Here is a 26097-nt window from a genome sequence, read left to right as displayed (position 1 = left end):
GCGGAAGTTACGTTGAATGTTGTCATGGCGTTTCACATGTAAAATCGCTGAGCTCTTGAAATTAAAAACTTTCTTTTAAAAGAATTGGAGGTACGTACAAGCGATTAATGTTATTATACATAATGTTCATATCAGCTCGCATAGGACGGTTGGTTTACGAAAACCAGAGTCTGGCGTTAAAGTTGGAACCGGTTGCAGCGCTACTGGTCGGAGCTAGCCGCAGCTAGCCGCCGTTAGCCGCCGTGATTCAACTCGTATAGTAGTTTGGATGAAAATTAAATTTGCAGTTAATTTAACATTTAACATTCAGCTTCTCTGGCCCAAGGTGCATCATTACGTTTAAACGTGTCTTCCATCTAATACTAATAATCAAACTGTAACCGTTCATGTTGCTTTTAGGTTGAACCATCTTACTCTCGGACCAAAAACAATGAGCACTCAAGTAAGTTTCAAAGTCTCTATCCTGTGCCGACCTTGATTTTGTTGCCCGTGTGTTTGTCTGTATTAAGAGATTAACTTTGGATTTGTGTTTGTATTTTCAGTACAGCATCCTTTTCAAGCAAGAGCATGGTAAGTAACATTACAGAAAAACGTTGTTCTGACTCAGATGAAATCACTATTCTAACATTTTGTTATACAGAACATTTTTTTTATTCATGAACTTATGGTTATTTTATGAAACTTGTGAAATTATTTTAGAGTTCTTTTCATCTTGTCTATTGGTTATGATCTTTGGTTTTATGTTTTAGAAATTCTGAATGTTTTTTTATTGAATTTGAATACACTCAGCACCTCAATTGCTACTGTTTTTATGAGTCAAGTATGTTGTTATTAAATTGGATGTCACCCGAAGTGGCACTGCTGTCCAAGACAAATTTCCCTCTGGGAAAAGGGCAAAGGATAGCAGTAATATGAACGGAAACAAAATGCAAGCAAGAGCTATGATAAATAACATATATAATAGACATACAGTCAACATTATGCACAACTCACAATATAAAGATAACAGTATGAGCTGTTTTCAATGTAGAATATGCAAAAACTGTTTTTTGGGGCTTGGTTTGTGTCTTTGCATCTTCATATTGGGAAAGTCATACTGATAACACATGGATTTTTGGATACAAAATGCTTTAGACCCTTTTGTTATCAACCAAGTATTTTCTGTCATCAAACACCCTTTGCTCTTATACAGTTTGTAACATGGATTTGTTTTTTGTCTTAGCACACGATGATGCCATCTGGACGGCAGCGTGGGGTAAAAGTGAGGCAGATGGGTCGGAAACTATCGTCACTGGTTCACTAGATGACATGGTGAAAGTCTGGAAATGGTGTGTTTATCATTTTAACACTGCTTCTCATTAATACTAACAACAACAGTTGCTTATATAGTTTATATTCTTTACTGTCATTTTTTATTTGTCTGCTTTCTTCTTTTGAATTGAATTTACACATACACAATGTGCTGTAAATCAGTAATGAAACGTTTATGCGCTGCTCATAAATGCTAAACAGGTGGACTTTTATAATTCTTTTTCAAAAGTGAAGTTTCTTGATATGGATCCCAGCTTTTTTTAGAAATCCTTCTTAAATGTATTGTGGAAAAAAAGCTGATTTGACTTAAGGCTGAATACACTCTGTGTCACGGTTTAAATGCAGGTCAGATGAGAAGCTGGAGCTGCAGTGGACTCTGGAGGGACACCAGCTGGGTGTGGTGTCTGTGGACATCAGTCACAACGGAGCCATCGCTGCCTCCAGCTCCCTCGATGCTCATATCCGTCTGTGGGACCTGGATTCTGGGAAACAGATCAAATCTATGGACGCAGGACCAGGTAAGACTTGCCCTCAGAGGATTATTGATATGTTTAGTATTATTGTTTATAAAAAAAGAACATATAACAAATAATAGAATTTATCATTGAATGTTAGGATAGCTTTGTGATTAGGAAATTTATCTAACTTTGTGATTAGGAAATTAATCTGACAGGTGTCTGACTTGAGATGATGATTCTTGATTAAGAATCTTCATATGTGTCCTTCAAACATCTGTTATTTATGTTTTAGTAATTTACTTTCTCATATTCATAATTTTAAATGACCCATTGATTATTTTAGCCTGATGGCTGACTTTCACACTTCCACCTACTGTCAGAATGTCCACTTTCAGTATTTTCTGATTGACTCAGCTGATAATTCTTACCCAATTGATCTTAATTTCGTGCCTGTGTTACATTTTCATTCAGTATTATTTTTGCTGTATATCATTTGAATTGTCATCCATTTTTGTAATAAAATTAACCTTATCTATTCTGCTGTGTGTAGCTCAACATGCAAGTTTCATTTTTACTCTCACCTTTCATGAACCCCATTGTGTGTGTGTGTCGCTGTGTATCATGAGCAGCATGAGTTCTTATTCCTCCGATTGCCGTGTCACCTTTCATTAGTGATACTCAATTTCACCAAGTAAAGTTCAGTAAATTGCAGATATTTTACTGCTCCTGTTGTGTATGGTGTACTCTGGAATGTTTGGATTTTTCAGACATGAGATCTATTAATATTAAACCCATTTTGTCAATGAGTGGATTTACTTAAAATAATATTCCTTAATGTATTAACAGTCATCACAGCAGATGACGTGAGAATTTTGGTTAGGGTTTCATGTGTAGATGTGCTGTTAAAAATGACAACTGAGGAAAAGTGAATCATAGCCTTAATTGCTTTTTTTTTTTTGTAGAGCAAACTGAGGAAATAAGTGTTGTGAGTTCAATCCTCTCTTCATCTTTCTGCTTTCCTCATCAGTTGATGCGTGGACAGTTGCCTTCTCCCCAGACTCCAAATACATCGCCACAGGAAGCCATCTTGGCAAGGTCAACATCTTTGGTGTGGAAAGTGGCAAGAAGGAATATTCCCTGGACACTCGAGGAAAATTCATCCTGAGTATAGCTTACGTAAGGAACCAGAAATTGTCCTTTTGCCTTTGTCCATTGATTCACAGTTATTCATCTAGATTTGTGTTTCTCCTCATTCAAACCAATGTTCTCATTTGTTTTCACTCTTTCTTTTTCATGTCCAGTAAATTCCTTTATTGGCTTGTCTGGAAGTAAAATTCATTTTAGTAATTTAATGGAATTATTCTGATTTGGTCTTCAGAGTCCTGATGGAAAATATTTGGCCAGTGGAGCTATTGATGGAATCATCAACATCTTTGACATTGCCACTGGAAAGCTGCTCCACACACTGGAAGGTAAATTTTTTGATAAATATTTATTATTTAGGTAACAAAAGATAAAACGGTGCTCCTGCTTTTGATTATTTTCATTACCAGTATTTTTAATCTCTGTAGAGACATAGCAGACTCTGTGAAAGAGGATCTACTCTCCCTGTATTGTACACAATGGAAATTAGCCTGAAATACATACTCGCATGGCAAAGTCAAAATCAGAAGGATGAAAAATCAAGTTACATCATTGAAAGCAGCAGAGTAGAGATCAGACACACGTGATGACTGTACTGTCTCGTTTTCTCTCTTCCAGGTCATGCTATGCCCATCAGATCCCTCACATTCTCCCCAGACTCCCAGCTCCTGGTCACAGCCTCAGATGACGGATACATTAAGATATATGACGTGTGAGTTGAGCTGGTGGCTCATTTTTACTCCTGGCATTAGATTGGATTCAGTAATTCATTGGATAATTGATTTTTATTGATCCCACTCCAGATAAATTCGCTTACAGCAGCCAAAAAAACCCATCAGGTGTAAGACTAGTGACACATGCAAAATAGGAATATAATAAGCAGTACAATAATTAAATGTAATATTAAATATGTTAATTCTTCTACTTTAGTCATCATAGAGATTATTTTGATTTAAAAGGATATTCTACGGAAGAAGGCAAGGGTGCATTAGTCTATGTGCCAAGTAGGGCATAAATACAGTATGAAAGGAAACATTTTGTTTTCTCTAACAAATTTGTTGATTGTGTTTTGCAGGCAGCACGCCAACCTGGCTGGTACACTGAGTGGACACGGGTCATGGGTTCTCAATGTTGCGTTCTCTCCAGATGACACACACTTTGTCTCAAGGTAAATCAACATTTCTAGCTGAGAGCACAGCTGAAAGAAGCTAAAACTCAATTTCTTCATATCCACAACTTAATAATTTATTTAGTGAAGTGCTGCAAAAAGTTAGGTATTAGAGTACACATTGTGACATTTACTGTACATTCAATGGCATTTAGTCACTATAAATACATTTAAGTCACAATAAAAAAAACATGTAAATTCTTCTCTTTTTGTTCTGTTTCCTTCAGCTCGTCTGATAAGAGTGTAAAGATTTGGGACGCCAGCTCTAGAGCATGTATTAACACTTTCTTCGACCATCAAGATCAGGTGACAATAACGACCCTTCTACTCTTTACTGACTGTGTTGCATTCAAAGTTTAACATGAGAAAATGTATCAGCTGGACACTGACATCACAGTGGAGTCACTATGGTTAATGTCACAGACAGTGATGTTTCAGCTCCGGTTAAACCCGGTATTCCCAGTTTGTCAGTAGATCTGTGGATGTAGACACCTGTGGGGAGTTTCATCAAAAACTCTGGCAGAAATGGTACAGCTCCTTGGAGATGAGATCAGATGCAGTGGAGTCTTCCATATTGTTTATCTGTCAAATCATTGTGTGACTCAAAGCCAGAAAACCTGCTGAGACAATTCTAGCTTTGCTTTGTTCTTTTTGTTTTTTTATTCCCTCGTCTGTGTTCCTAGTTCTCTGCACTGCTCAGTCTGAGCCCATGAGTGGCGTTTTGTTGCTTCTTTTTCGTATAAAGAAGTAGAACATATGGAGAGAATTTGATGGCACTCTGACCTGTAATAGGATAGCAAGAATGTTAATTCTTGCTGTGTATAACTTTGAGTCTTACTATTTCACTTAAACACAATCAGCAGCTTTCTGTTGCAATCAAGCCCAATCAACCCCATTTGATGACTGAGGAATACATCAGAGTTTACCTCCTATGTATGATTAGAAAACCTTGAAAATGTGAAGAATCGTAAACAGTCTGGCGAGTGATACAACATAATTTCCAGTTTAGAAACGATGATCACGAAGAATATATTGTTCAGTTGGTGGAAGAGTTGTACAGATGTCATTGTGTCAAAAAATCCATGTCAAAGTACTTTTATTGTTCACCAGTGCACATACTCTTTGTAAATCTCGTCTGTCCTTCTCCTGTCCGTCTTCAGGTGTGGAGTGTAAAGTACAACAGCACTGGTTCCAAGATCATCTCAGCTGGAGACGACCGCGCCATCCACATCTACGACTGTCCCATGTGATGAAGGACGTGGATCCTGAGTGCGGTTTGCTCCGTTCAGGAAGTAGAAATTTGGGGTGGGGGGTGGGGGTGGTTGCGGGAACAAACTGTACATGTCATGGATTATTTTGCACTGGCCAGCTATGGTCAAATAAAAGGGTTTTTTGTACTAAGGTTTCTGTTTTAGTGCTTGAAAAGTATTCTAAAGTAAATCTTTTTAAAAATATACATAAATATACTTGCATTTACTCCTTAGTTTATAACTATTCTGTATGTGTTATTGCACATTTAAGAAAGTAATTGTTTCAGTAGATCTACCATCTATTATGATTTGGAAATATTACTATATTACTACAATATAGACTAATTGTACTGTTCATAACTAGAACAGATTCAATTTAATTGCTATGAGCCTGAAAACGACAGACTCGGGTCTAAGACAGATGAAGTATGATCCTCTGCTCCACCCAGTGGCCAACTAGGTGTACTGTAGCCTCAAAATATCTTGATGCTGCTGAAGCGTTCATGTACACATGATGTATAGATGATACATATCGACAACTACTTTGATTCAGAATTCTTTATTACTCTTAATCAAATATTCACAAATACCTAATTTGTTGCACTTCTTCCACGAGAAAATGGTGCATGTGATTTCCTGTTCAGAACTTTTAAGGAGTGATGAGTTAATTCATTTAAACACTGTTGTACATGTTAAACATTTGCAAACCAAAAAAGTTTACAGTGTAGTGAAAAAAACCTAAAGTTATTTGGCAGTAACAGTTGAATGGCAGCCACACTGACCCACATTGAATAGTATAGAGAAATGTGAAGGCAACATCTAAAGTTCACTAAAGTTAAACATTTCATCCTGTGACCAAAAAGTAACAGATGTGAACCCTCAGTCAACCAGCATAAATAATTCACACCGACATTAGCGGGTGTGATGAGGAAAATCTGAATCCCCACTTTTCTGCTGATGTCTAAAGGTCTGTAACATTTATGATCATGTCTTCTGCAGCAGCATCTTTTTTTCCATCAAGCTGCTCTTTGCTTAATCCAAACCACTGACTTCACAAACTGCAAATGTGACATCGAACACAGACTTAACGTCAAAATACACAACACTGTGGCCTGGTTTCACAAAGCTCTACATCAACAAATGTACCATTTCTCCTGTAAATAAACAGAAGCCGACTTTAAAGATACTTAAGGAAATCGAGATTGAGTTTCACACGAACCTCTTTCATGTGATATAATGGTGTTGTAATTAAACATCTTATCATTTAGGCCTAAACAAAGCAGTGATTTTCTTGCACTGAATGCATTTGCACATGTCACACTGCCTTCTGCTTTCTTGTGCTAATTAAGGTAAAAACAAGCCATCTGCATTTTGGCATATTGAAATCTCATTAGGCAAACTTTACCAATGGCCTAAAAATACATACCCTCCTTCAATGCCCATATATCAGTGGCTCCATTTTACAAATTCACAAGCAGCAGAGGCTGCCTGGTGCACAGTGAAAGACTAAACTTGATGGATCTAAAAACACTTGTACCTTGCTTTTAAAATATGCCATAAAGGAGCACTGTTGGGCTAAGGGTTTGTTTTAAATTGTGAATTTAGTTATGAGTCAAAGTCAAGATTTCACATTAATAGTTTTGATAAAATATTCCACACCACCAGGTTGTACAACTCTCAAAACCACTTAAAGACAAACATCACCATATATATGCATTATAATATTACAGTCTGGAAGGCCTGTGGTAGCATCTGCATAGTAGACCAGTTACCATGGGAATGAAATCAGATATGGGTCTTTATCTCCTGAGGTGAAGCCTGGTGCAAGCTTGATCTGATCCCATGTGGCCTTTCACCAGTGTCGTGACTCGACCAGATCAGCTCGTAGGCTCAGTCTCTTCAGAGTCTCGTATCCCACTACAATAAGCACCGACGTGGGCGTGGAAGAAATGATGCGGGCTGACAGCCCCTTGGTCATCCCATAGGCACCCTCCTCTGCCAGCAGCTGCTTAAACGTCTCAATAACAGACGATCGTCCCTCCACCTGCAGTAAACCACAGGAGGTGTTAAAATCATAAATATTTGAAAAAAAAGACGGAAAGTGAAAACAGCTCAAAAACAGAAATTATGGTGCTGGTGTTTACGTCACCTACTGTTTTTAAGTAACACAAAGTAGCTCTCCCCCACAGGTGGTCAACAGTATTGTTGTTATAACTGTCATTCTTTGGTAACATGAGCACTTGTTGACAAGCCAGTGATACCAGCACTCCCTGAAACACGACTTCTAATGTACAAACATGTATTCAGATCAGGTACAGTAGTAGTACAAAAATATGATTACTTTGTCCTTTTTTTCGTTTCCCAATATCTTGAGAAATAAAACAAAATAATGACAGTGCTTTAGTTTGTGTAGCTTGCAGTCATGTTTATGGCACCATGAACCTGAGAACTGCAGAGAATGCAGAGAACCTTTTTGAATTTGGCTTTCAACTTATGTCCCCCCTTTATCTTGTTTTAGATTTAAAATGGTGTGGCGGGGTTTGGCTGTTTGCCCCGCCCGAGGTTGGGTTGTGGGTCCCTGCAGTGCCCTGGGGGTGGCAGCCGCCGCCCAATGCAAATAACTCCCTGTGATGGTGTTCCCACTCTGGTTCTTCTATTCCCAGCCGTATTGGCCTTATTATTTTTACTTATTGATAAAATGTGCTCTATAAATAAAGATTGATTGATTAATTGAAACGCACTAGATACAGATGACAAGCAACTTGCTAGTCCAACAGTAACAGGACCAGGTGGTCCTTAGTCAAGTATTCCTTCACTACTTTCAGCTCACGCCAGCAAGTGACATCCGAACCTATATTTGACCGGCAGAATCTAAACAGTTTAGTGCATATATTACCTGTACTCTTGCTCGAACAACATCCATGGGGTTGGTGATAGTTGAGGCAGTTGCTGCTGCCATTGGTCCTGCCAATGCCTGTAGAATCAGATGGGGGCACGCACTCGGTGCCAGCAAAGACAGCTGTTCTGTGAAATATAAAAGAATTTAAAACAGTGAGGCCAAAGTGTTTTTATACATTTTCATTTTATAATAATATTATGCCAGAAAAAGTGCAGATCTATACTTAAGACCCCAGTAGACACCTCTATGAAGGCATTGATTTACCTGCATAAAAATGATAAAAAGGCCACCACAGTGCACTGTTGGGAATATATGTAAGCAGTGATGCAACATAGCCCCTGTAAAATCCCCTGAATCCATCGGCCGCAAATATTTGCACAGTAATGTCTCGCGTTTGGCCGAAAGTGGGTTTGCGCTTGGTTGCAGCGAGCATCATCTTGGGTTTGACCTTGAAGCGAGTTAGATGTTCCCCTTGTCCTTGCATCATCAGCTGCTGGGACACCACGTCTATGGGCACAGTGATGGTCTGTGCCACTAAGGATGCTGCTCCTCCAGCCACCAATGACTTCACTGTGTTGCTGGGCGTGTACTGGGACACATACTTCCGCACCAGTTCATAGGTCGTGATATAAGCCTGTCCTGAGATTAGAGTGAAGGTATTGATCATAAATCCACGGTACAAGCCCCACACACCCTCTGACCGCAGGATCTTGCAGAAAGCATCAAAGGTGCCAGAGTAAAGGGCCTTTCCTTTCTGCACCTGGAGTCGAGTGCGGATGAGGCTTGCCGGGTAGACCGTTGCACGGGTGGTTAAAGTCATGAAAACACCAAGGGAGTAGAACTTCTTTTTGTCCAGGTCCTCCCATTCTATAATTCGGATCGGACCTTTCTGCTGCATGGTGTTGTGCCCCTAGAGCCACGAGTCCACAGTTATCAACCATCCAACAGCCACCATACCTGTAAACAAGAACATTCAGCCGATTAAAGCTAAAGATGTAGACATATTTATTTATTCATTGCTACAAGGTTTGGTCCTAAGATGACTTTAAAGTAAAAGAATAGAACTAAAACAATTCAATAAATATATCAATTGCCTGAGAAAGGTTTGTCTACAAGTAGTGAGTTTTGGTCCCATTTCCTGATCAGTGATAATCTTGCATCATTTCATAGTTAAAGTCACATGCTGTCAGTTTTTGTAAGTAGTATAACAATATATAGAACCTCAAATGATGTGTGTACTTGTTTTTGTTACTTTTTGAGGATTGTACCACAGCCTGCAGGAACATGAAAGTGACATGTCTGCAGCTACCAAAACCACTACAGACCTCACTTGTCTCCTGTTGATTAAATGGATCGGTTTAGGAAAAACACATACCCTTTTCATACTTTATAAAAAAAAATCCCCAAATATGTGGCGCAGTACTACATAGCCATTTTCCAAATACTATACTGTGTTACAAAGTATAATTTCCATTGACAAACTGAAAATTGTAAACATCCCGGTTTCCTTCATTCCTTTTGTCTGCCGCGAGCACCCGTACCGTGACACCTCGTACAAACGAGAATCATATTAACTTAGGCTAACTCTGATGTAGGCTAACGTCACCACAGTAGATTGGAGGCCAGAATGTTCGACAGCAACACAAACCCCTTAAGTGTCCTTGGTATACAGATTGTTTGATATCAGTGTCTCATCAGTTCATCCACCGTTGTAACCCGAGTTTCACAGAGGACATAGAGGAAACACGTGTGGTGGTCACACTGCTTGAGCTAGCTAGCTAGCATATTTACAGTGTGGGACATACATCTGTATAATTAACGTAAAAACCGATCTTAAACGTACCCTTTAGAAGACATGTGGCTCTGGTTCACCACCATCAAAAGCTACGCCGGGCTGCTGTGTGGAACTCAAACGATCAGCTCTGCTGCTACAAGGAGGGTCACAACTTCCGTACATTACTGCTGCGAAGAACAGACACCGTCGAATGTTAAAGGTTAGGGCGGGGTGGTCCTCAGCAGCTGAGTAGTATCACTTTTTGAGAAACACAATCTTTACTCGGATGCAAATAACGTCACGTGAGCGTTGTTTTCTCTTGGCCTCGCGCTTTGTTATTTACCTTGGTAGAGGTTTGACCTCAATGGTGCGTTCACGACCAGACGCAAAACGTAGGCATCGGAAAAGCATAGCGCATGACCAATGAACAAGTAACAACTGTCAACTGTCTGGAAATACCTACAGATACAAACTTCAAACCGGGGGCGTTTGCTGTGATGACGATGATGCATTCAGGACCCCACGCAAGAGACAAATTGGAACCACACATTATGTCAGAAAAAGTGTTGTTATGAATAATTATGAATCTGGTGGGCCTAACTTTTTGGACTTTAATACACTAAACAATACTTTTAAGATAAATTGGGCCAAACCCCCTGTTAAACTGTCCAATTTTCATAAGTAGGTCTTCTTAGCATGGTCTCTCATTTATAAACACAATTTCTCACCTCACAGGTATCTGATTTGGAATAACAGAGATATTTTATATAAAAACAAGTCAGTTTTTTTGAGAACTGGCTACAGAATCAAATTCTGCTGTTGAGAGGGGCGACTTTTCTCTTATAGAGAGTTTTTTTAACAGATAATATTCCAGTTACGCCTCGAGAATTTGCAATCATATTTGATGCCACTCCATCAGGCACGATAATGCTTTTTAGAGATACTGGCAGAACTCCACCCACTCCTGTCTCCCTCCCTGCTGTGGCTGAATCACCTGTTGGAAAGATCTGTTTTTCTAAACGTCCTCGAAATAATAAGAACATTCATGCCCTGTTTCAGAAAGAAATATTTTCTATTCCAAATGTTGTATTGTATTAGAACAGATTTGTAAACTACATTGGAAAAAAGTTTGGTTGATTCCTAACAAATACATGATAGTAAACAAGGAAACAAAGAAGTATCGTTCAAAATATTTCACTGATATTACCCTGCTAATCATTATTTGACTAAATTTAAAAGAGACATAAATACAAACTGTTCTTTTTGTGAAGACCACCCAGAAACTGTTTTACACCTCTTTTGGTATTGTTCACACACCAGATCATCTTGGCAAAACTTCAGCAGATTCATCATTGACCATATTTATAAAGACTTTTTCTTATTATGGGAGAATGTGGTATTTTGCTTTTATAGAACTCAAAATAGAGAGAATATGTACTTCATTATACATTTATTAATTCTATTGGCAAAATTTCATATTCGTAAATGTAAATTCAATGGTAAAAAATTTACCATTAATTTTGTAATTAACCGTAATTTTTGTAAAACCGTAATTTTGTCCCTTTAACCCATGAAGTTGTGCACTATATTTCTTTGATCTCTGGCTCTAAAAACATAAAGTCAAGAAAGACTGTCAATGTTTGGTCCTCTTTTTCTTTCTCTTTTTAATAACTTATTAGCTACCCTGGCAAAGTTTTATTTCTCCTGTTTGTGGTCTGTTTGTTTGTTCACTAATGCAGTATGTTTCTTTGATCACTTCTGTACTGTAACCATTTTTGCAATAAAGATAAAAAAAGAGACACATTGGAACCATTGAACAAGCAGCGTTTTGTGTGAAACAGGGGTAGTGGAAGTACTGAGGGGAAAAAAGAAATACTTCAACGCAAACAATACTCTTTAACAACAACCAACATTAATGTGAAGTTTAACCATATAGTGTATAGGTAAACAAAACAAAAATGCAACATTTCAGTACTAAATATTGATCAGCAGAGTCCCCCATCAGTGTCCGTGACATTATTAGCTTACAGAATGCACTTAAGTATTTATACACAGTATATGAATAATAATCTACAACATTATCTATTCACCAATAATATCTAGCATCATATACCTATTTATGCACAAGCCTACACTGACTGTGATCCAGGGTTGGCCTTTCCAGGGTCTTTCTGTGATAATTGTGGCAGAATCAAACCAATCACACTGTATCATTTAGCTAGTAGAAAAGTATATATATGGTTAATTCAAACCACTGCCTCAGTTTGTACAAAGACACAAAATCAAGCATTGTGCCAGATTTAGCTATTGATTCATTTTCATCTACAAAAAATGGGTCTTATGGTGAATGAGAGTCCATTTGATGATCTGATGTTTATTTGAATGTTAATGTTTTGTTGGATCATCCATTACCACATTCACAACACTGTGTATGTGTGCATGTAATTGAGCTGTGTCAGGGTCTTGAATTATGTATTTCAGCCACCTGTAACACACTCATTTCAGTACTCTTACACCTTTCTGCGCCATTATTTGTGATTTATACATGTGTGTGTGTAAACACTCGCAACAATGGATACTAAAGTCAAATTCCTTGTATGTACCAACATACTTTACCAACAAAGCCTATTCTGATTTTCATTTTGATAGTAATTGGCGAGTGGGCGTGGTTTCGAATCCCTACACTGTGATTGGTCGGTTCGGGGTTTCGCCGTGCTGTCGCGAGGACGGGTCGTGTTGATTTCGAGAGTCATCATGGCGCTCACTTCCCCAGTCGAAGGTAAATAGTGTTCTTCTGTTAAACTCACCTTTCTAAGCTGTTATCCGATCTGTGTCGTACCAGGCACAGCCAGAAATCAAATATAAAAGACACTCGGCGTCAGGGGACAGTTGTCGTTTGCTTTTACCTGACGTTGCATTAGCTGCGCGGGCATTAAACAAGCAGACTTAAAAGCTAACGGTTGATAGCTTCGTTAGCGTTACTCTACAGCCAGCCAATAACTTGAATTTAGAATGTAGATATATTTACTCCAAGAATGATGTAGTTACATTACAGCTAAGCTGAAAATACATGTTTAGTACCTCGCGTTTCTCCTTTATCTCCTCAATACGGTCGGCTATGAGGACGATAAGAGGCGAGTGTGTTTCGCGATAAGAGCAGCGTTAGCAGCATTAGCAGGCTCGGTCCTCGGTACCTTTTTTTTTTTACCAGGACTTATGTATGAGGGTGTTCGACTCTGTTGTTATTATTGTCATCTGCACTTACATCAAATCAGTTTAACATTACAACATGTTCATTCATTGTTAATTAGATCATATACGATTAGATTACTTATGTTGCTCTTTATAGCTGTAATGTGAAGATTTAGGATCTTATAACAATATTTTTTCGTCTTCGATGTCAAGCGGTGGAGTATGTTCTTCGATTCATATTTTCATCCACCCATCCATCCATCCATTTTCTACCGCTTTACCCTCCGCACGGGGGTCGCGCATTTATATTTATTTACACATGTTATTCTACTATATGCATGTATATGACAATTGTTGTACAATATGAAAGGGTCTATATCGCTATGTCTTGTCTATATCATACCTTTTGTACATGTGATATAGTAATGTATATGTGCTGCTGTAACATCAGAAACATGTATGACCACGAAATAACAGCATTGCTTTGATTTTCCCTCTCCTGTCTTTTTATTTTATAGAAAATCACCTCACACATACTATTTACTCTGCTGTTTTATCAGTGAAACGAGAAGATGTATCTCCACATGATCTAGTGATCCACACTAGTGTGTTTTGGTTGCTATCCTGCCTGTTTTGTATTAGCCTGATATTTTTTACAGATTTATTCAACAAATGCTAAAATGTTTGTTTTGTTTTTGCTTTGTACAGTATTGCGTTAATTGCCTTTGTGTTCAGCAGCCTAGATAAAGAATGCTCCTGGTGCAATGACCCACCCAGAGTGGCATTGTTCAAAAAAAGAAAGAAAAGAAATAAAAAATTCTTAGATTGATTTATTATCACATTTGTTTAAAGTGGAATTATCTTAACTGCTATATAATTTTGTTTATATTTTCCCATGTCACTGTGAGAGCGATTATCTTCATCTTTGATGGCAGTTACAGGATTGTTCTCAAGGATACACATTAAGGATTTAAGAAATCAAAACTGTACAGCTTGCATTATGTTAAATACATAATGTCGGGCCTAGTCCAGTGTTTTCTCTGCCTCACTTTCTATGATTTGTTACAACCACAAAAGCCAGTAACTTGAGAGCGTGAGTTGCGTAATGAGTTCCAGTTGAGAGACTAGCAAGCAAATGAAAGATGACAGTGTCTATAGGGGCTCTGCATTTGTTCAGATTTGTTTTTAGATCAAGTCTTAAAGGAGAAATGCACCAACATTAAACAGCCTAACCAGAATTTATGAACATTCAGCTTTTAATTCAAAACTACAATCGTTGTTAACACTTACCAATCCATTGTTCTGGCTATCCTCACAAATAGACCATTTGTAATTTTATTTAACTGAAACTTTAGCCGAATCTTCTCAAATCATGTAATATGCCAGTTGCATGGATGATGTGTTTGACTTGTACAGAAAGCTTTACGCTGTCTTTCAGTTCCTTCATGGGGTCTTCTGTATACTTGCTTGAGCTGCCACATTTTGAGAAAACACCCACTATGTATGTTTTTTGGTAAATGTTTGTTTTCCTCCCTGCAGAGCACCCATATAAACATCTAATCGACACTCTGAAAGATGGCACGATCAAGTTCTTCAGTCCACACAAGTTAAATGATCCACGATATGGTGAGTTTAGACCATCTGAAGGCCACAGGGTTTTTTTCTTCTTCCCAGATATTTAATATGCTGTATTTATTGTACTCCAGGATGCAGTGTGTTTTTAGGACACTGTGTGGTAGGATCCTGTCATTGTATTACACAAAGGCAATTTTTATACATCACCACGTGGTAACTGTCATTTACAAAGAACAAAGATGGACAATGAAGTTTAAATAATTTTTTTTGTAACCATCACTGCCTCTGTTTTGTTTTCTCTGAGCAGACAAGCTGCCTCTGTCCATCCGTGTCTTACTTGAGGCAGCGATTCGTAACTGTGATGGCTTTTACACAAAAACAGAAGATGTGGAGAACATATTGGACTGGCAGCAGCAACAGAATAAAGCTGAGGTGCCATTCTCTCCAGCAAGAGTCCTTCTCCAGGACTTCACGTGAGTTTAAAGAGGCCGAGTAACAGTTTTCAGGCAGTCAGTGTGATATGTGATTGTCAAAGAAATGACATAACTAAGATTTAATCTGTCTGCCCCTATAATTTCTTTGACAGTGGTATTCCTGCCATGGTGGACCTGGCAGCCATGAGGGATGCTGTTGCCAAACATGGCATGGATCCTAGCCTGGTCAACCCAAAGTGCCCCACAGACCTCATAGTAGATCACTCATTACAGATCGATTATAGCAAATGGTGTGTTTGCCTTTCAAGCATGAAGTGAGTTTAAGTGTTTGACCTAACTAAGAATATTCATTTGCTTGATTAGTCTTTCTCTGTTACGTTTTTGTCCATAGTGCCATACAGAATGCTCCAAACCCTGGTGGAGGGGACGGTCCAAACCAGGGTCATGGTCCTTCTCGTTCTACCTCTTCAAGGCTCCCGTCCAGAGGAGGATCACAGTGTGGAGGCCAACGGGGCACATGTAGTAAACCTGCCTGCAACGACCTTCCATCCGCCACAGGTCGAACTCCAGCTTCCGTCCAGCAGATAGAGAACACACCTCTGCTTTGCCCTTTCCACCTGAAGCCTGTGTCTGAGTAAGTTATGGAGTATGGAGAGGCTTTGAATGTGCAGTGTAGATGTTAACTGTAAGTTAAATGCATTGAAAAGTTCAAACTTAAATGTCTGTAAAGGTGTGTAAAATGTGAGCTGTACCAAATTATTTTCTGTTTGTTTTCTTCATTGTTTGAGGGCATTTGTGTGATTGGGTGAAGAAATTATGCAACTTGTTTTTCCTTGTTTTGCATTCCATGTTTCTAAAATTTACATTGTTCACTTGATAATCAGGGGTCTGTTTAACAATTTCAGAATGGCATGTACTGTTTACATCACTTGACGTGTAGCCAAACCTTCAGCGTGTTTCACTGTTGATTTGTTCTTTATTTTCTGCAGACCCGAAACTGCTCTGAAGAATCAGGAAATGGAACTGGTCAGAAACAAAGAGAGGCTTCAGTTCTTTAAGGTAGCATAAAGAGTTTTCATTTCATTGTGGTAGACCGTTGGAGGAGAGAAATGTTGGTGATGTGTTCTTTACAAAACTGCATTTCTCAATAGATGGATAAATATATACTTTATTGTATAATATAAAACAATATAAATATAAAACCAGTGGAATTAAAAACGATCAATAAAAATGTAAAGAAGAAAGAACCTGAAAGCAGTTTCCATATGATTGTCACTGCATTTCTACCTTGAATGAGGCACAAAGTTCATTATTTTTTCTGTTGCTTTTCCCTCTCTGTCTGCTGAACAGTGGTGCTCTAAAGCATTCAAGAATGTGAATGTGGTTCCACCAGATGTCGGAGCAGTCCACCAGGTGAACCTGGAGTATCTGTCCAGAGTGGTTCAGCTCAGAGATGGTTTCATCTACCCTGACAGTGTGGTGGGAACTGACTCTCACACCACCATGATCAATGGCCTGGGCATCCTGGGCTGGGGTAAACCTTAATAACCAGTTTTTTATATTTTTTTTGTGAATGTCAACCCACTGAAGAACTGTAATATATATTTACATTTGATAGTTTATAAGACTGATTTATGGTTACACATCATTCCTATGTGCTGCTCTCTGAGTAGCTACAGACCCTGGTTGTAGATATGCACCTCCTTAGAAATGTATATGAATCACAATGACGCAGACTACAACAGCTGTGATTGGTTTACTTGGTGGCACCGTGTTTCCTCATGCATGTCCAACTGCCTTTTTGTATTTGGCACCATTTTCAAATCGAGTTCATCAAACGTGCATAATAACTGAAAAGAGATTGATCAAGGAGGTGCATTTTCTCTCTTGGCTGCATTTCAGTAACTTTAGTGAAAGTAATTGTTGTTAAACAGTTATGAGCTTCAACTCCAACACAATATCCACTCTGTTTCTCTTCGTAGAGAAATCTGGAATAAAATGATGGAAGAGCTTGCTATGTAAGCACTTTTCTGTTGATTTACTTCTGCTTTGCTATTTCAGGTGTTGGGGGAATTGAGTCAGAAGCTGTGATGTTGGGCCAGCCAGTGTCTCTGACTCTCCCTCAGGTGGTTGGCTGTAAACTAGTGGGCTCCATCAACCCCCTAACCACATCCATAGACATTGTACTTGGCATCACAAAGGTAACACGGCTCTGCTGCCCTGTGTGTGTTACAAGGAATAAACCTCTAAAACTCCCGGTACCTTTAAAATGTACGAAAGAAGCCTTTGCTTGGAAGCGAAATATAAGGTTACAAATTGTAAGAACTGAAAGAGAAGTGAACTGTAACAACAGTGTGACAAAAATCTAAAATGTACCAGCATTATTACTGGCAAAACATTTATCCTTGCCTTGTGTGAGTAATAATTTGTACCCTGTAACACCGTGCCTTAATTTTCCAGCACTTGCGGCAAGCTGGGATCGCTGGAAAATTTGTAGAGTTTTTTGGACCTGGGGTCTCTCAGCTTTCAGCCCCTGACCGAACCACCATCGCCAACATGTGCCCAGAGTACAACGCCACCATCAGCTTTTTTCCCATAGACCAAGTCACACTTAAGCACTTTAAAAAGACAAGTAAGATTTTTTCTTCACTTTAACAAAACAGTACACTGCATTTTATCAACATAGTTACTGTTGGATTTCTTGATTTTTCACCAGTTGTTTTCCGCTAAGTGTTCAAATAGTAGTGTCATAAATGTTAACCATGTTAAGGTGATACCATCACTGCATTCTAGATTTAACCTGAGAGGTTGATTGTTATTTTTTTCAGATTTTACCCAGGAAAATGTTGAATTGCTGGAGAAATACATGAAGGCTGTAAAACTTTTCAGAAGCTTTGAAGACCCCTCAGATGACCTCCAGTTTTCTGAGGTGAGTTTAACATGTGATCCTAAGCTGCGATGCCTGACAATTGATGTAATAATATTTCTGATATTTATTTGCAGCTACGTGCCTCAATAGGCAGGTTTTGTTAGATTAAAATAAGTTTTCCTTTGATGCCAGAAAAGCCATAAAGGTCCCTGGTTTGTGTAATAAAGCAAAATTAAAAGCATTTTTTTTTGTGCAGGTGATTGAAATCAACCTGAGTGCCATGGTGCCCTATGTGAGTGGGCCAAAAAGGCCTCAGGATAGAGTGGCAGTCAGCAGCATGAAAGAAGACTTTCAGAGTTGCCTCAATGAGAAGGTAAAAAAAGAAGAAATCTTTAAATAAATGTTTACTTTTTTTACTTTACCAGACAGATTAAGGATGCGTTGTTGAGACTGAAATGTATTTCCTCCCTTTGGTGTCCTTGCAGGTGGGTTTTAAAGGCTTTCACATCTCTAAGGAGAAGCAGGCGGCTCAGGTGCCTTTCCTGCACTCTGGTCAGGAGTATCAACTGGGCCATGGCTCAGTGGTCATCGCTGCTGTCATCAGCTGCACCAACAACTGCAACCCATCTGTCATGCTGACTGCAGGTGACAGGCTTTATCTTCTCGTTTACACTAAACATATTTACTCATACTTTTATTTGTTTAGATGTCAAATATATACATAATATTTATCATATCTGTCGTCCACTTATGCATATTTGTGTAACAGCAGTATTTGTGATCCTCTTCAGGTCTACTGGCCAAAAAGGCAGTGGAGGCCGGGCTTGTAGTCAAACCTTATATCCGGACTAGCTTGGCTCCTGGAAGTGGCATGGTCACTCACTACCTCAGTATAAGTGGAGTCCTGCCTTACTTAAGTCAGCTGGGGTAAGTATGTGCGCACAGTGACTCAATCATAGGTCTAAAATAGCTGAGCTCTGCTATTGACATGTTATCACATGCTAATTACCTTTAATTTTTGTAATTATGGTTTAGTGTGTGAAAATGTTGTGCCGTCTAAATGACCTGATTTCTTTACACGTCGTCTTGCTTTTCCTTTCCTTCACAGGTTTGAGGTGATAGGTTATGGTTGTGCCACTTGTGTAGGAAACACAGCACCGTTACCAGATGCCGTCATGGATGCAATCAAACAGGTAAGATTTTCACAATTCTTGATTCTGCTTTTTATTTTGACATCAAATTAAAACTTGTATTTGTCACTTGTATTTGTTTGACAACAAATAGAATCCTGACAAACATGCTTTGTTTCAGGGGGACCTTGTAGCCTGTGGGGTGTTATCTGGCAACAGGCACTTTGAAGGTCGCCTATGTGACTGCGTGCGGGCCAACTACCTAGCCTCCCCTCCCCTGGTGGTGGCTTATGCTATTGCGGGCACTGTGGACGCTGACTTTGAGAAAGAGCCTTTAGGTAAAGAAAACAGAAGCTGTGTTAAGCTACTGCTTTAAGGCTGAGGTTTATTTTGGGATTTGGGGAATTTGGCTGATTATAGTGAGTGTGTAGTGATTTAGAGACTCGTTCAGACGTGTTGTTCAGCCATAGAAAAGGTCAAACTTGTTACCCAGTTCTTCAGGTGTATGTACGCTATATTACACATTTATTCATTCTGATGGAAAATCATGGAACTTGAAACATTTCTTTAGTCTTTGTTTTCTTAAAGGCTGAGTATGCATGAATAGTGGGCAGACGTATGTAAACAAACACAGCAGAGATAAAGTTGTCTTTTCCTCCCCCTCCACTAACTACCACAAGCACAGAGTCTTCAACAATAAACTTACTAATACCTGGGCCGCACTGGCTGTGTGCACGCTGTGAAACTATGTCTGTAACGCCTTTTCATAGGTGGCCATGTAAACAGGTCGGTCAAGTGGTGGCTTGTGCGGTTCAAAGCTCAAACTCAGCTCCACAGACCTCCATGGTTTGTTTGTCAGAACAGTTATTAATAGTAACAGTTCTGGGTTTAAGCAACTCTCCCTGGTTTTTAACAGCTTTTGTCTACTCAGTGTTAACCCTCACTAAACTAGCTTTTCTTTGATGCCATGTCCTGTCCTACTTCCTTTTTATGGTTTGAGGATGCAAACTACTGGCCAAACATTGCCACCCAGAAATGCAGTAGCTCATTAAAAATGATTTACAGGGATTAATTTTGGATTAATCTGTCCTTTGCTTTTCAGTAAAATGCTACATATTCTTATTTAACAAAACAGATGAGTTTTGATGTTGATTGTTATTTACATTGGACTACCTTTTGCTGATGCAGGGGTAACATCAGAGGGAAAGGAGGTGTATCTTCGAGATGTTTGGCCATCCAGGGAGGAGGTCCAACAGACTGAGGAGGACATGGTCATCTCTGCCATTTTTAAGGATCTCCAGGGCAGGATGGAGGTTAGGTGTCAGTCTAAACTTTGCTTCTGGTTTGTGGTTTTGCCCAGGTCAAGTGAATCAGTGTTGACAGTTGTTGTGCTTTATTACAGAAAGGAAACACATTTTGGAACAAAATTGATTGTCCGGAGTCTGTACTTTTCCCGTGGGATCACAAATCCACATATATCCGCTCACCGTGTTTTTTTAGCAAGTTGGTAAGTCTGTAGGTCACAGAGGGTGTGTGCTGGTTTCCAGTGTTGATAACACTGTAACACTGCCTTTGTCAGCATTGCATTAGAATAAAACCATCAGTGGGTTTAGTCATTAACACTAAATCGTCTACTTGTCTTTCATCTCAGACTAAAGAGGTTCCTCCCCCTCAATCGATAGAGGGCGCTCATGCCTTACTCTTCCTTGGGGACAAAGTGACCACCGACCACATCTCACCAGCGGGCAGCATCGCCAGGGCCAGCGCAGCTGCCAAGTACCTGCTCAGCAAACGGTTAGTTTTAGACACAGACATTTACTAACTTCACTAGAGTTAAATGTTCTTTATTTAACCTGTCATTCTCACTCTCTCACTGTTGCTTCGGTTTATCAGAGGCCACATTCAAATATTTTTGTGTTTCTCTTTGAATATTTCCCCTCAGTCTGACACCACGGGAGTTTAACTCCTACGGTGCACGCAGAGGGAATGACGCAGTGATGACCAGAGGCACGTTCGCCAGCATCAAACTCCAAAATCGATTCATTGGCAAATCAGGCCCCAAGACTTTGCACATTCCTTCAAATCAGACAGTAAGTATATAAAAAGTGCATTTGTTAGAGACCCTGCTGCTGTGGTGGCTGTTGCAGTGATGGAATTTGACCTTAAAGCAGCATGTGTATCCAACACTGTTGAATGGTTTAGGACAACTCAGCAAACTGTTTACTAAGACCTGCTGCTAACCTGTCACCTTCCTGTCACCTGCTCAGCTGGATGTTTTTGAGGCATCAGAACGCTATCAGAGGGACGGTATTCCCCTCATCATCCTGGCAGGCAAAGATTACGGCTCTGGAAACTCCAGGGACTGGGTCGCCAAAGGACCATACCTGTTGGTAAGCTACAATAGACACGACACACTGACCAGACAGAAGATGGCCATAAACCATAAAAACCTGACTGAATGTAAGCCCTGATTCAACTTCTGTATTTATATAACTTCTTTGTAATGTATGAAATGAATACATTTTCTGTGTAACTCTCACAGAGTCCACACTGAATGTGTGTGCAGTGTGAGGTGGCTGCAGCACGGAAGAGCTTATTTATTTATTAGGATCCTATTAGCTCTACCCTAAAGCACTGCTACTGTTCCTAGGGTCCACAATTCAAAACATGCAACACATATACAAGTGTGGAGTGGAAAAGTTGCCAACTTTGGCCGAGTTTGGATAAGGAATGTAAGAGAACAGGGTGTGGGTACTGCACGAGTACTACACACTAAATTCTCTTCTGTACTCAACTAAATACAAGGACTCTTCCACATGAAGCCACAAATTTCACAGTTAAGCTTTGTTAAAAGAAGTATGGATTTAGGGAACTGAGATAGCAACAGGGTGTGTTGTGTTCCTGTGTGGTGAAAGATCATTTTACTGTCTCTTGCTGTGGGAGGCTCATGTGCAAAATAGGCAAGAGGACTATTTCCAAGAAGAGCTGCGTGGTTCACTTGTGTGGATGCTCTCATTAGTTGACATGTATGCTCTAAATGAAAATAGGTGTTCTGTGATGGCCAGAGGGCGGAGACCTTTAACTGTTTATACAACCCTTGCTGGCACATTGACAAATTCAGTGAGCTCTCGGTTACTTTACTTCCTCATTTGTGTGTGTGAGTGACCTGCTTCTCTGGGGACCACAGGGGGTACGTGCAGTCATCGCTGAGAGCTTTGAGAAGTTGCACAAGAACCAGCTGGTGGGAATGGGCATCATGCCGCTTGAGTTCCTGCCTGGTGAGAACGCAGACTCGCTGGAGCTCAGTGGGAAGGAGAGGTTCAACATCACCCTGCCAGAGAGCCTGAGTCTGAGGCAGCAGCTCACTGTCAAGGTAAGCAACAGGCGGCCAACACACACAGAAACAGCCAGAAACACTTTCCCTTCTGATTTTAATGTTTTTTTTAATGTATATAACGTGTGCCCGGGACCTAAAATTATTAGTGACTAAATAGAATAACATAATTAATGTTTCTAATGTAGTTGCCAATAAACATTAATATTTATTTTTCTTATGAACTGTACAGGCAGGTCAAGAAGAAATAGAATGATACCCACAGATGTATTTTCTAAATCAACTGTACTGTTCACTGTTTGATGAAATTAAAGCTGATGTATTTGAGTTTTGGCCTTTAAGGGACAGAAAAAACACAGCACTCATGTAGTATTGCCCTCACAAAGCTGTTATGATTTGTCTGTTTTTGTGGGCAAGTGCTTATTGTTTTCTGTCCTTAAAGAATTTTTTAAACCGTAATTAACTTCAACAAAACATAACCTTTAATATCGACTGGTTCAAAAACTTCTTTAATCCTGATAATCCAGCTCTAGACCCAATTCTCCAGTCTTCATGTTAGGACAGCAGCTTAATACCGCACTTTCTTTATGAGTTGTATCACACGTTACATTACCTTCTTGTGTCTGTTTTCCTGCAGACCAGTCAGGGGAAGTCGTTTGTGGTCACTGCACAGTTTGACACAGAGATGGACGTTATCCTTTTCCAGAATGGAGGGCTTCTCCGATATGTTGCTCGGACTTTACTCTGAAACAGCCTTGCAGCCTGGCTGTGTGCCCGGTGTGCACCAGGCTCATGAACTGCATTTATGCTCTCACCAGATTGTCTTCAGCATTGATGGATGGTGTGTCTGTTTGAACTGGACATTTGTCTCCAAGCTGTTGGAGCCATGAGATGGCAGTTTTAGTTGCTTCTCCGTCACTACAAAAAAACAAACAAAAAAAAAACCCAGCCTGGTTTCTCATCACATGACCATCACAACAAAGGCAGGAAGAACTGCTGACATGCACTCAATAAAGAGATAGTACCCTAGATGACCTGTGAACTTAAGTTATTTCTTTTGTTGCTGGAGACTGAAACCTTAAAGTAATGAAGGAGACATTTGTGTCAACATCACAGCCAAGAGGACATGAATCGTATCGATGCTGTTCTTTAAAAAAAAACAAAAAAAAAACCTGCCTAGAAAAAGGCTAAGATGGTGCTAGATACTACAGTAAGACATGAGTATCTGTTCAGGATGCAGTACAGCCTGTTTTACCCCACAAAACATTAAGATTTAGATTTGATCTCACTTTTTTTTTTCAATCAAACGTTTGGCAAAACCAGTGTTTGTCTCTTATCACTTAACGTTTTATAATGTGACAAAATATATATATTATATCATCAAACTCCCTGAATTAACATGACTTCTAATATAACTGACAGCCTTCTGCATCATTAAAGTAAAGTAAAAAATAATGAAAGCCTTTCTGCATAAAACATGCATTATTTATTCAAAGCCTATAATTCACTCATAGTATCCTCAAAGTGTAACACTTTTTAAAGTTTTGTACATTTTTGTTTGCTGGTGAGGAGCACATATTGTGATGAGAATGATGATATGTGATGATGATAATTCCTTTTTTTTTTTTTAGGTAAGATTGAAAACAGCAGATGTTGAGATCTCACCGCTTTATGGCCTTTTTATGGTTTTAACTTGAAGTAGCTCTACTGACGGTGAGTCTTTAGCCTGAGCCCCACAACCTACAGCACTGTTCAACATCATAGATATTTATTTAAACAATGTCATGCCTTTAAGTTTATTTACAGGCCTTGGGGAATATGTAATAACATATATATTTTGTCTCTGACAAAAGCCTTTGTTGACGTCACTTATTTCCGCATTGTTGCCTGTGAAAACCACAACATTAAAAAGAAATAATGTGACATGAGAGACATTAGCTGTGTTGCACTGTGGATAATATTATATATGATCACTAGGTTTTGACAAGGAAAAGCAACATGAAATACAAAACGTGATAATTGGTTCTGCTGTTTCTGAACATTCAGACTTCTGCTATACACTCATTCACTGGGTGGCTGCTTTTTCTAAAAAACAAGTCTGAACACATTTTTACATGATTTGCTATTTTTCAAAAGTTCAAACGGATATATGAATTAGGGAATGGGAATCGGTATTGGTATCTGTCCAATACCGGATCACACAGAAGGCACTAACATCGTACGCATCAGCCACTCTCACATAAGCAGCAGGTTGTGTTAAGTCAATGCCTCCTGTAGCTGTAAACATTCAGATATGAGAGTGACATCAGCCTTCTCATCAGAATCGCAGACTGTTCCTTTAACAAACCTGGTCCTGTTCTGTACCATGAAGGTTAAAGCTGTGTGTTATTAAGCACCTCGTCTTTCTGGTGCCACTGTAGGTCAAAAAGAGGTCACTTCACTCTCCAAAGGTCCACTCTTGATCAACCCGTCCCTGTGATGGATAATCAATGCTTCATCATTTGCAAGATGAAACACAAGTGACTCAAAACTGAAAGCAATGCTTTAGGTCCAGGCCTTTGTTGGTTAAAGCAACACTAAGGAAGTTCAGCTGGACAGTTAAAAGCAGATGTTTGACGTCTTCTGTCTCTTTAACTGACCTTTCTCACAGCGGTCATTTTGACATGTTCTAGCAGGAAAAGCTCTCGCACTGACGACGGCTCTGTCGGGACAGTTAGCCAAGAAGAGCAAGCTAAGTGGAACTTAGCTCAGATGTGATGATTTATGTCTATTTTTTTATTTTTTACTGTGACCTGTCAGAATGTCTTCACTGCCAATGGCACACTGACCAATATCATTCACAGTGTTTTTACCCACTCACCAAACTGACAGTGTAGGGATTCAGCGTGGGAATGAAAATAAGCTTCATTTACTTTATTACAAGTCAGTGAGCCATCCAAATTATTATGAAATGATTAACCTTATTTAGGGTTAAAATGCTTTGATAATCCATGAAATACTTTTTCAGATACTTTACCTTTGTGTCAGTATGATTTAATGTTTGTGCATGAAACCACCTTGAATGGATTTTCATTTCCGCAGTCATCCCTCCAGCACTTACTGCATCTACTATGGGAAATTGATAATTAATGCATTTATGTGGGTTTTTTTTGTAGAAGAGCATGACAGCACCTTTAGTGGTTTTCATTAATACACTTTCTGTCACACGTTGAACCATTTATTGCCTGAAACTTGTAAAACCATGTTGTTGTTTTTTGTCATTTAAAAGTCAACAGACTGTTACTCACGGTGCTTTGCTTTGCCCAGACTGCCATGAAGAGATAAAGCTCCAACTGTCATATGACGTCTGTTCTTCATGTGTCTACTGCTCGGTATTACAGGATGTGTAGTTTTTTTTTATCTATAAAAACCTGTGTAAACAAACAGCCATCATTACAAAGGCTACTACTCTGTAGAATCAGATTCTCTAGGTGCTGAGGTTGAGTTGACATCAGACCAGTTACTGTAACATTAAAGGTTTTAGAGACAGATTTTCTATAGCTATGAGAGGAGAAACTGAA

General features: G+C 39.3%; 3 protein-coding genes across 4 annotated transcripts; 2 read left to right on the top strand and 1 right to left on the bottom strand.

Annotated features, from left to right (window-relative positions):
* On the top strand, positions 1 to 5477 carry wdr61 (WD repeat domain 61). Its single transcript, XM_044036536.1, has 11 exons — positions 1 to 90; positions 400 to 442; positions 543 to 570; positions 1223 to 1328; positions 1657 to 1829; positions 2797 to 2945; positions 3148 to 3241; positions 3531 to 3624; positions 3988 to 4080; positions 4308 to 4386; positions 5241 to 5477. Exons 2-11 carry the CDS (start codon positions 431 to 433, stop codon positions 5328 to 5330), a joined length of 918 nt encoding a protein of 305 aa, XP_043892471.1. The 5' UTR covers positions 1 to 90; positions 400 to 430; the 3' UTR covers positions 5331 to 5477.
* Positions 5478 to 5873: 396 nt separating this feature from the next.
* On the bottom strand, positions 5874 to 10455 carry slc25a44a (solute carrier family 25 member 44a). 2 transcript variants are annotated; one of them, XM_044036535.1, is made up of 5 exons: positions 10347 to 10455; positions 10073 to 10191; positions 8494 to 9186; positions 8227 to 8354; positions 5874 to 7374 (listed from the first exon to the last, which is right to left on the bottom strand). In XM_044036535.1, the coding sequence occupies exons 3-5, from the start codon at positions 9125 to 9127 to the stop codon at positions 7183 to 7185; spliced, it is 954 nt and encodes a 317-aa protein (XP_043892470.1). In that variant the 5' UTR covers positions 9128 to 9186; positions 10073 to 10191; positions 10347 to 10455; the 3' UTR covers positions 5874 to 7182. The 2 variants fall into 2 exon arrangements, with proteins under 2 accessions (XP_043892470.1, XP_043892469.1); XM_044036534.1 differs by having other exon boundaries at positions 10073 to 10455.
* Positions 10456 to 12712: 2257 nt separating this feature from the next.
* On the top strand, positions 12713 to 25875 carry ireb2 (iron-responsive element binding protein 2). Its single transcript, XM_044035475.1, has 22 exons — positions 12713 to 12782; positions 14735 to 14821; positions 15078 to 15243; positions 15357 to 15494; positions 15596 to 15838; positions 16194 to 16263; positions 16555 to 16738; positions 17266 to 17405; positions 17665 to 17836; positions 18033 to 18133; positions 18330 to 18446; positions 18559 to 18718; positions 18865 to 19000; positions 19182 to 19266; positions 19385 to 19541; positions 20392 to 20516; positions 20606 to 20710; positions 20855 to 20997; positions 21146 to 21293; positions 21471 to 21593; positions 22391 to 22576; positions 23175 to 25875. The coding sequence occupies exons 1-22, from the start codon at positions 12758 to 12760 to the stop codon at positions 23283 to 23285; spliced, it is 2922 nt and encodes a 973-aa protein (XP_043891410.1). The 5' UTR covers positions 12713 to 12757; the 3' UTR covers positions 23286 to 25875.
* Positions 25876 to 26097: the final 222 nt, after the last annotated feature.

The sequence above is a fragment of the Solea senegalensis genome, linkage group LG10, assembly GCF_019176455.1.
Source record: "Solea senegalensis isolate Sse05_10M linkage group LG10, IFAPA_SoseM_1, whole genome shotgun sequence".
Classification (NCBI taxonomy): domain Eukaryota; kingdom Metazoa; phylum Chordata; class Actinopteri; order Pleuronectiformes; family Soleidae; genus Solea; species Solea senegalensis.
This window is presented reverse-complemented; position numbering and strand designations above follow the sequence as displayed.

Excerpts from the sequence above, each read along its gene's own strand:
- wdr61 (XM_044036536.1), top strand. Across the intron at positions 4,081-4,307 it reads GACACACACTTTGTCTCAAG|CTCGTCTGATAAGAGTGTAA; the intron begins GTAAATCAACAT and ends TGTTTCCTTCAG. Across the intron at positions 4,387-5,240 it reads TCTTCGACCATCAAGATCAG|GTGTGGAGTGTAAAGTACAA; the intron begins GTGACAATAACG and ends GTCCGTCTTCAG.
- slc25a44a (XM_044036534.1), bottom strand. The coding sequence starts at position 9,127 with ATGCAGCAGAAAGGTCCGATCCGAATTATAGAATGGGAGGACCTGGAC. Across the intron at positions 8,355-8,493 it reads TTTTTATCATTTTTATGCAG|AACAGCTGTCTTTGCTGGCA; the intron begins GTAAATCAATGC and ends TATATTTCACAG. Across the intron at positions 7,375-8,226 it reads TTGTTCGAGCAAGAGTACAG|GTGGAGGGACGATCGTCTGT; the intron begins GTAATATATGCA and ends GGTTTACTGCAG.
- ireb2 (XM_044035475.1), top strand. The coding sequence starts at position 12,758 with ATGGCGCTCACTTCCCCAGTCGAAG. Across the intron at positions 15,495-15,595 it reads CAGATCGATTATAGCAAATG|TGCCATACAGAATGCTCCAA; the intron begins GTGTGTTTGCCT and ends TTTTGTCCATAG. Across the intron at positions 15,839-16,193 it reads CACCTGAAGCCTGTGTCTGA|ACCCGAAACTGCTCTGAAGA; the intron begins GTAAGTTATGGA and ends TATTTTCTGCAG.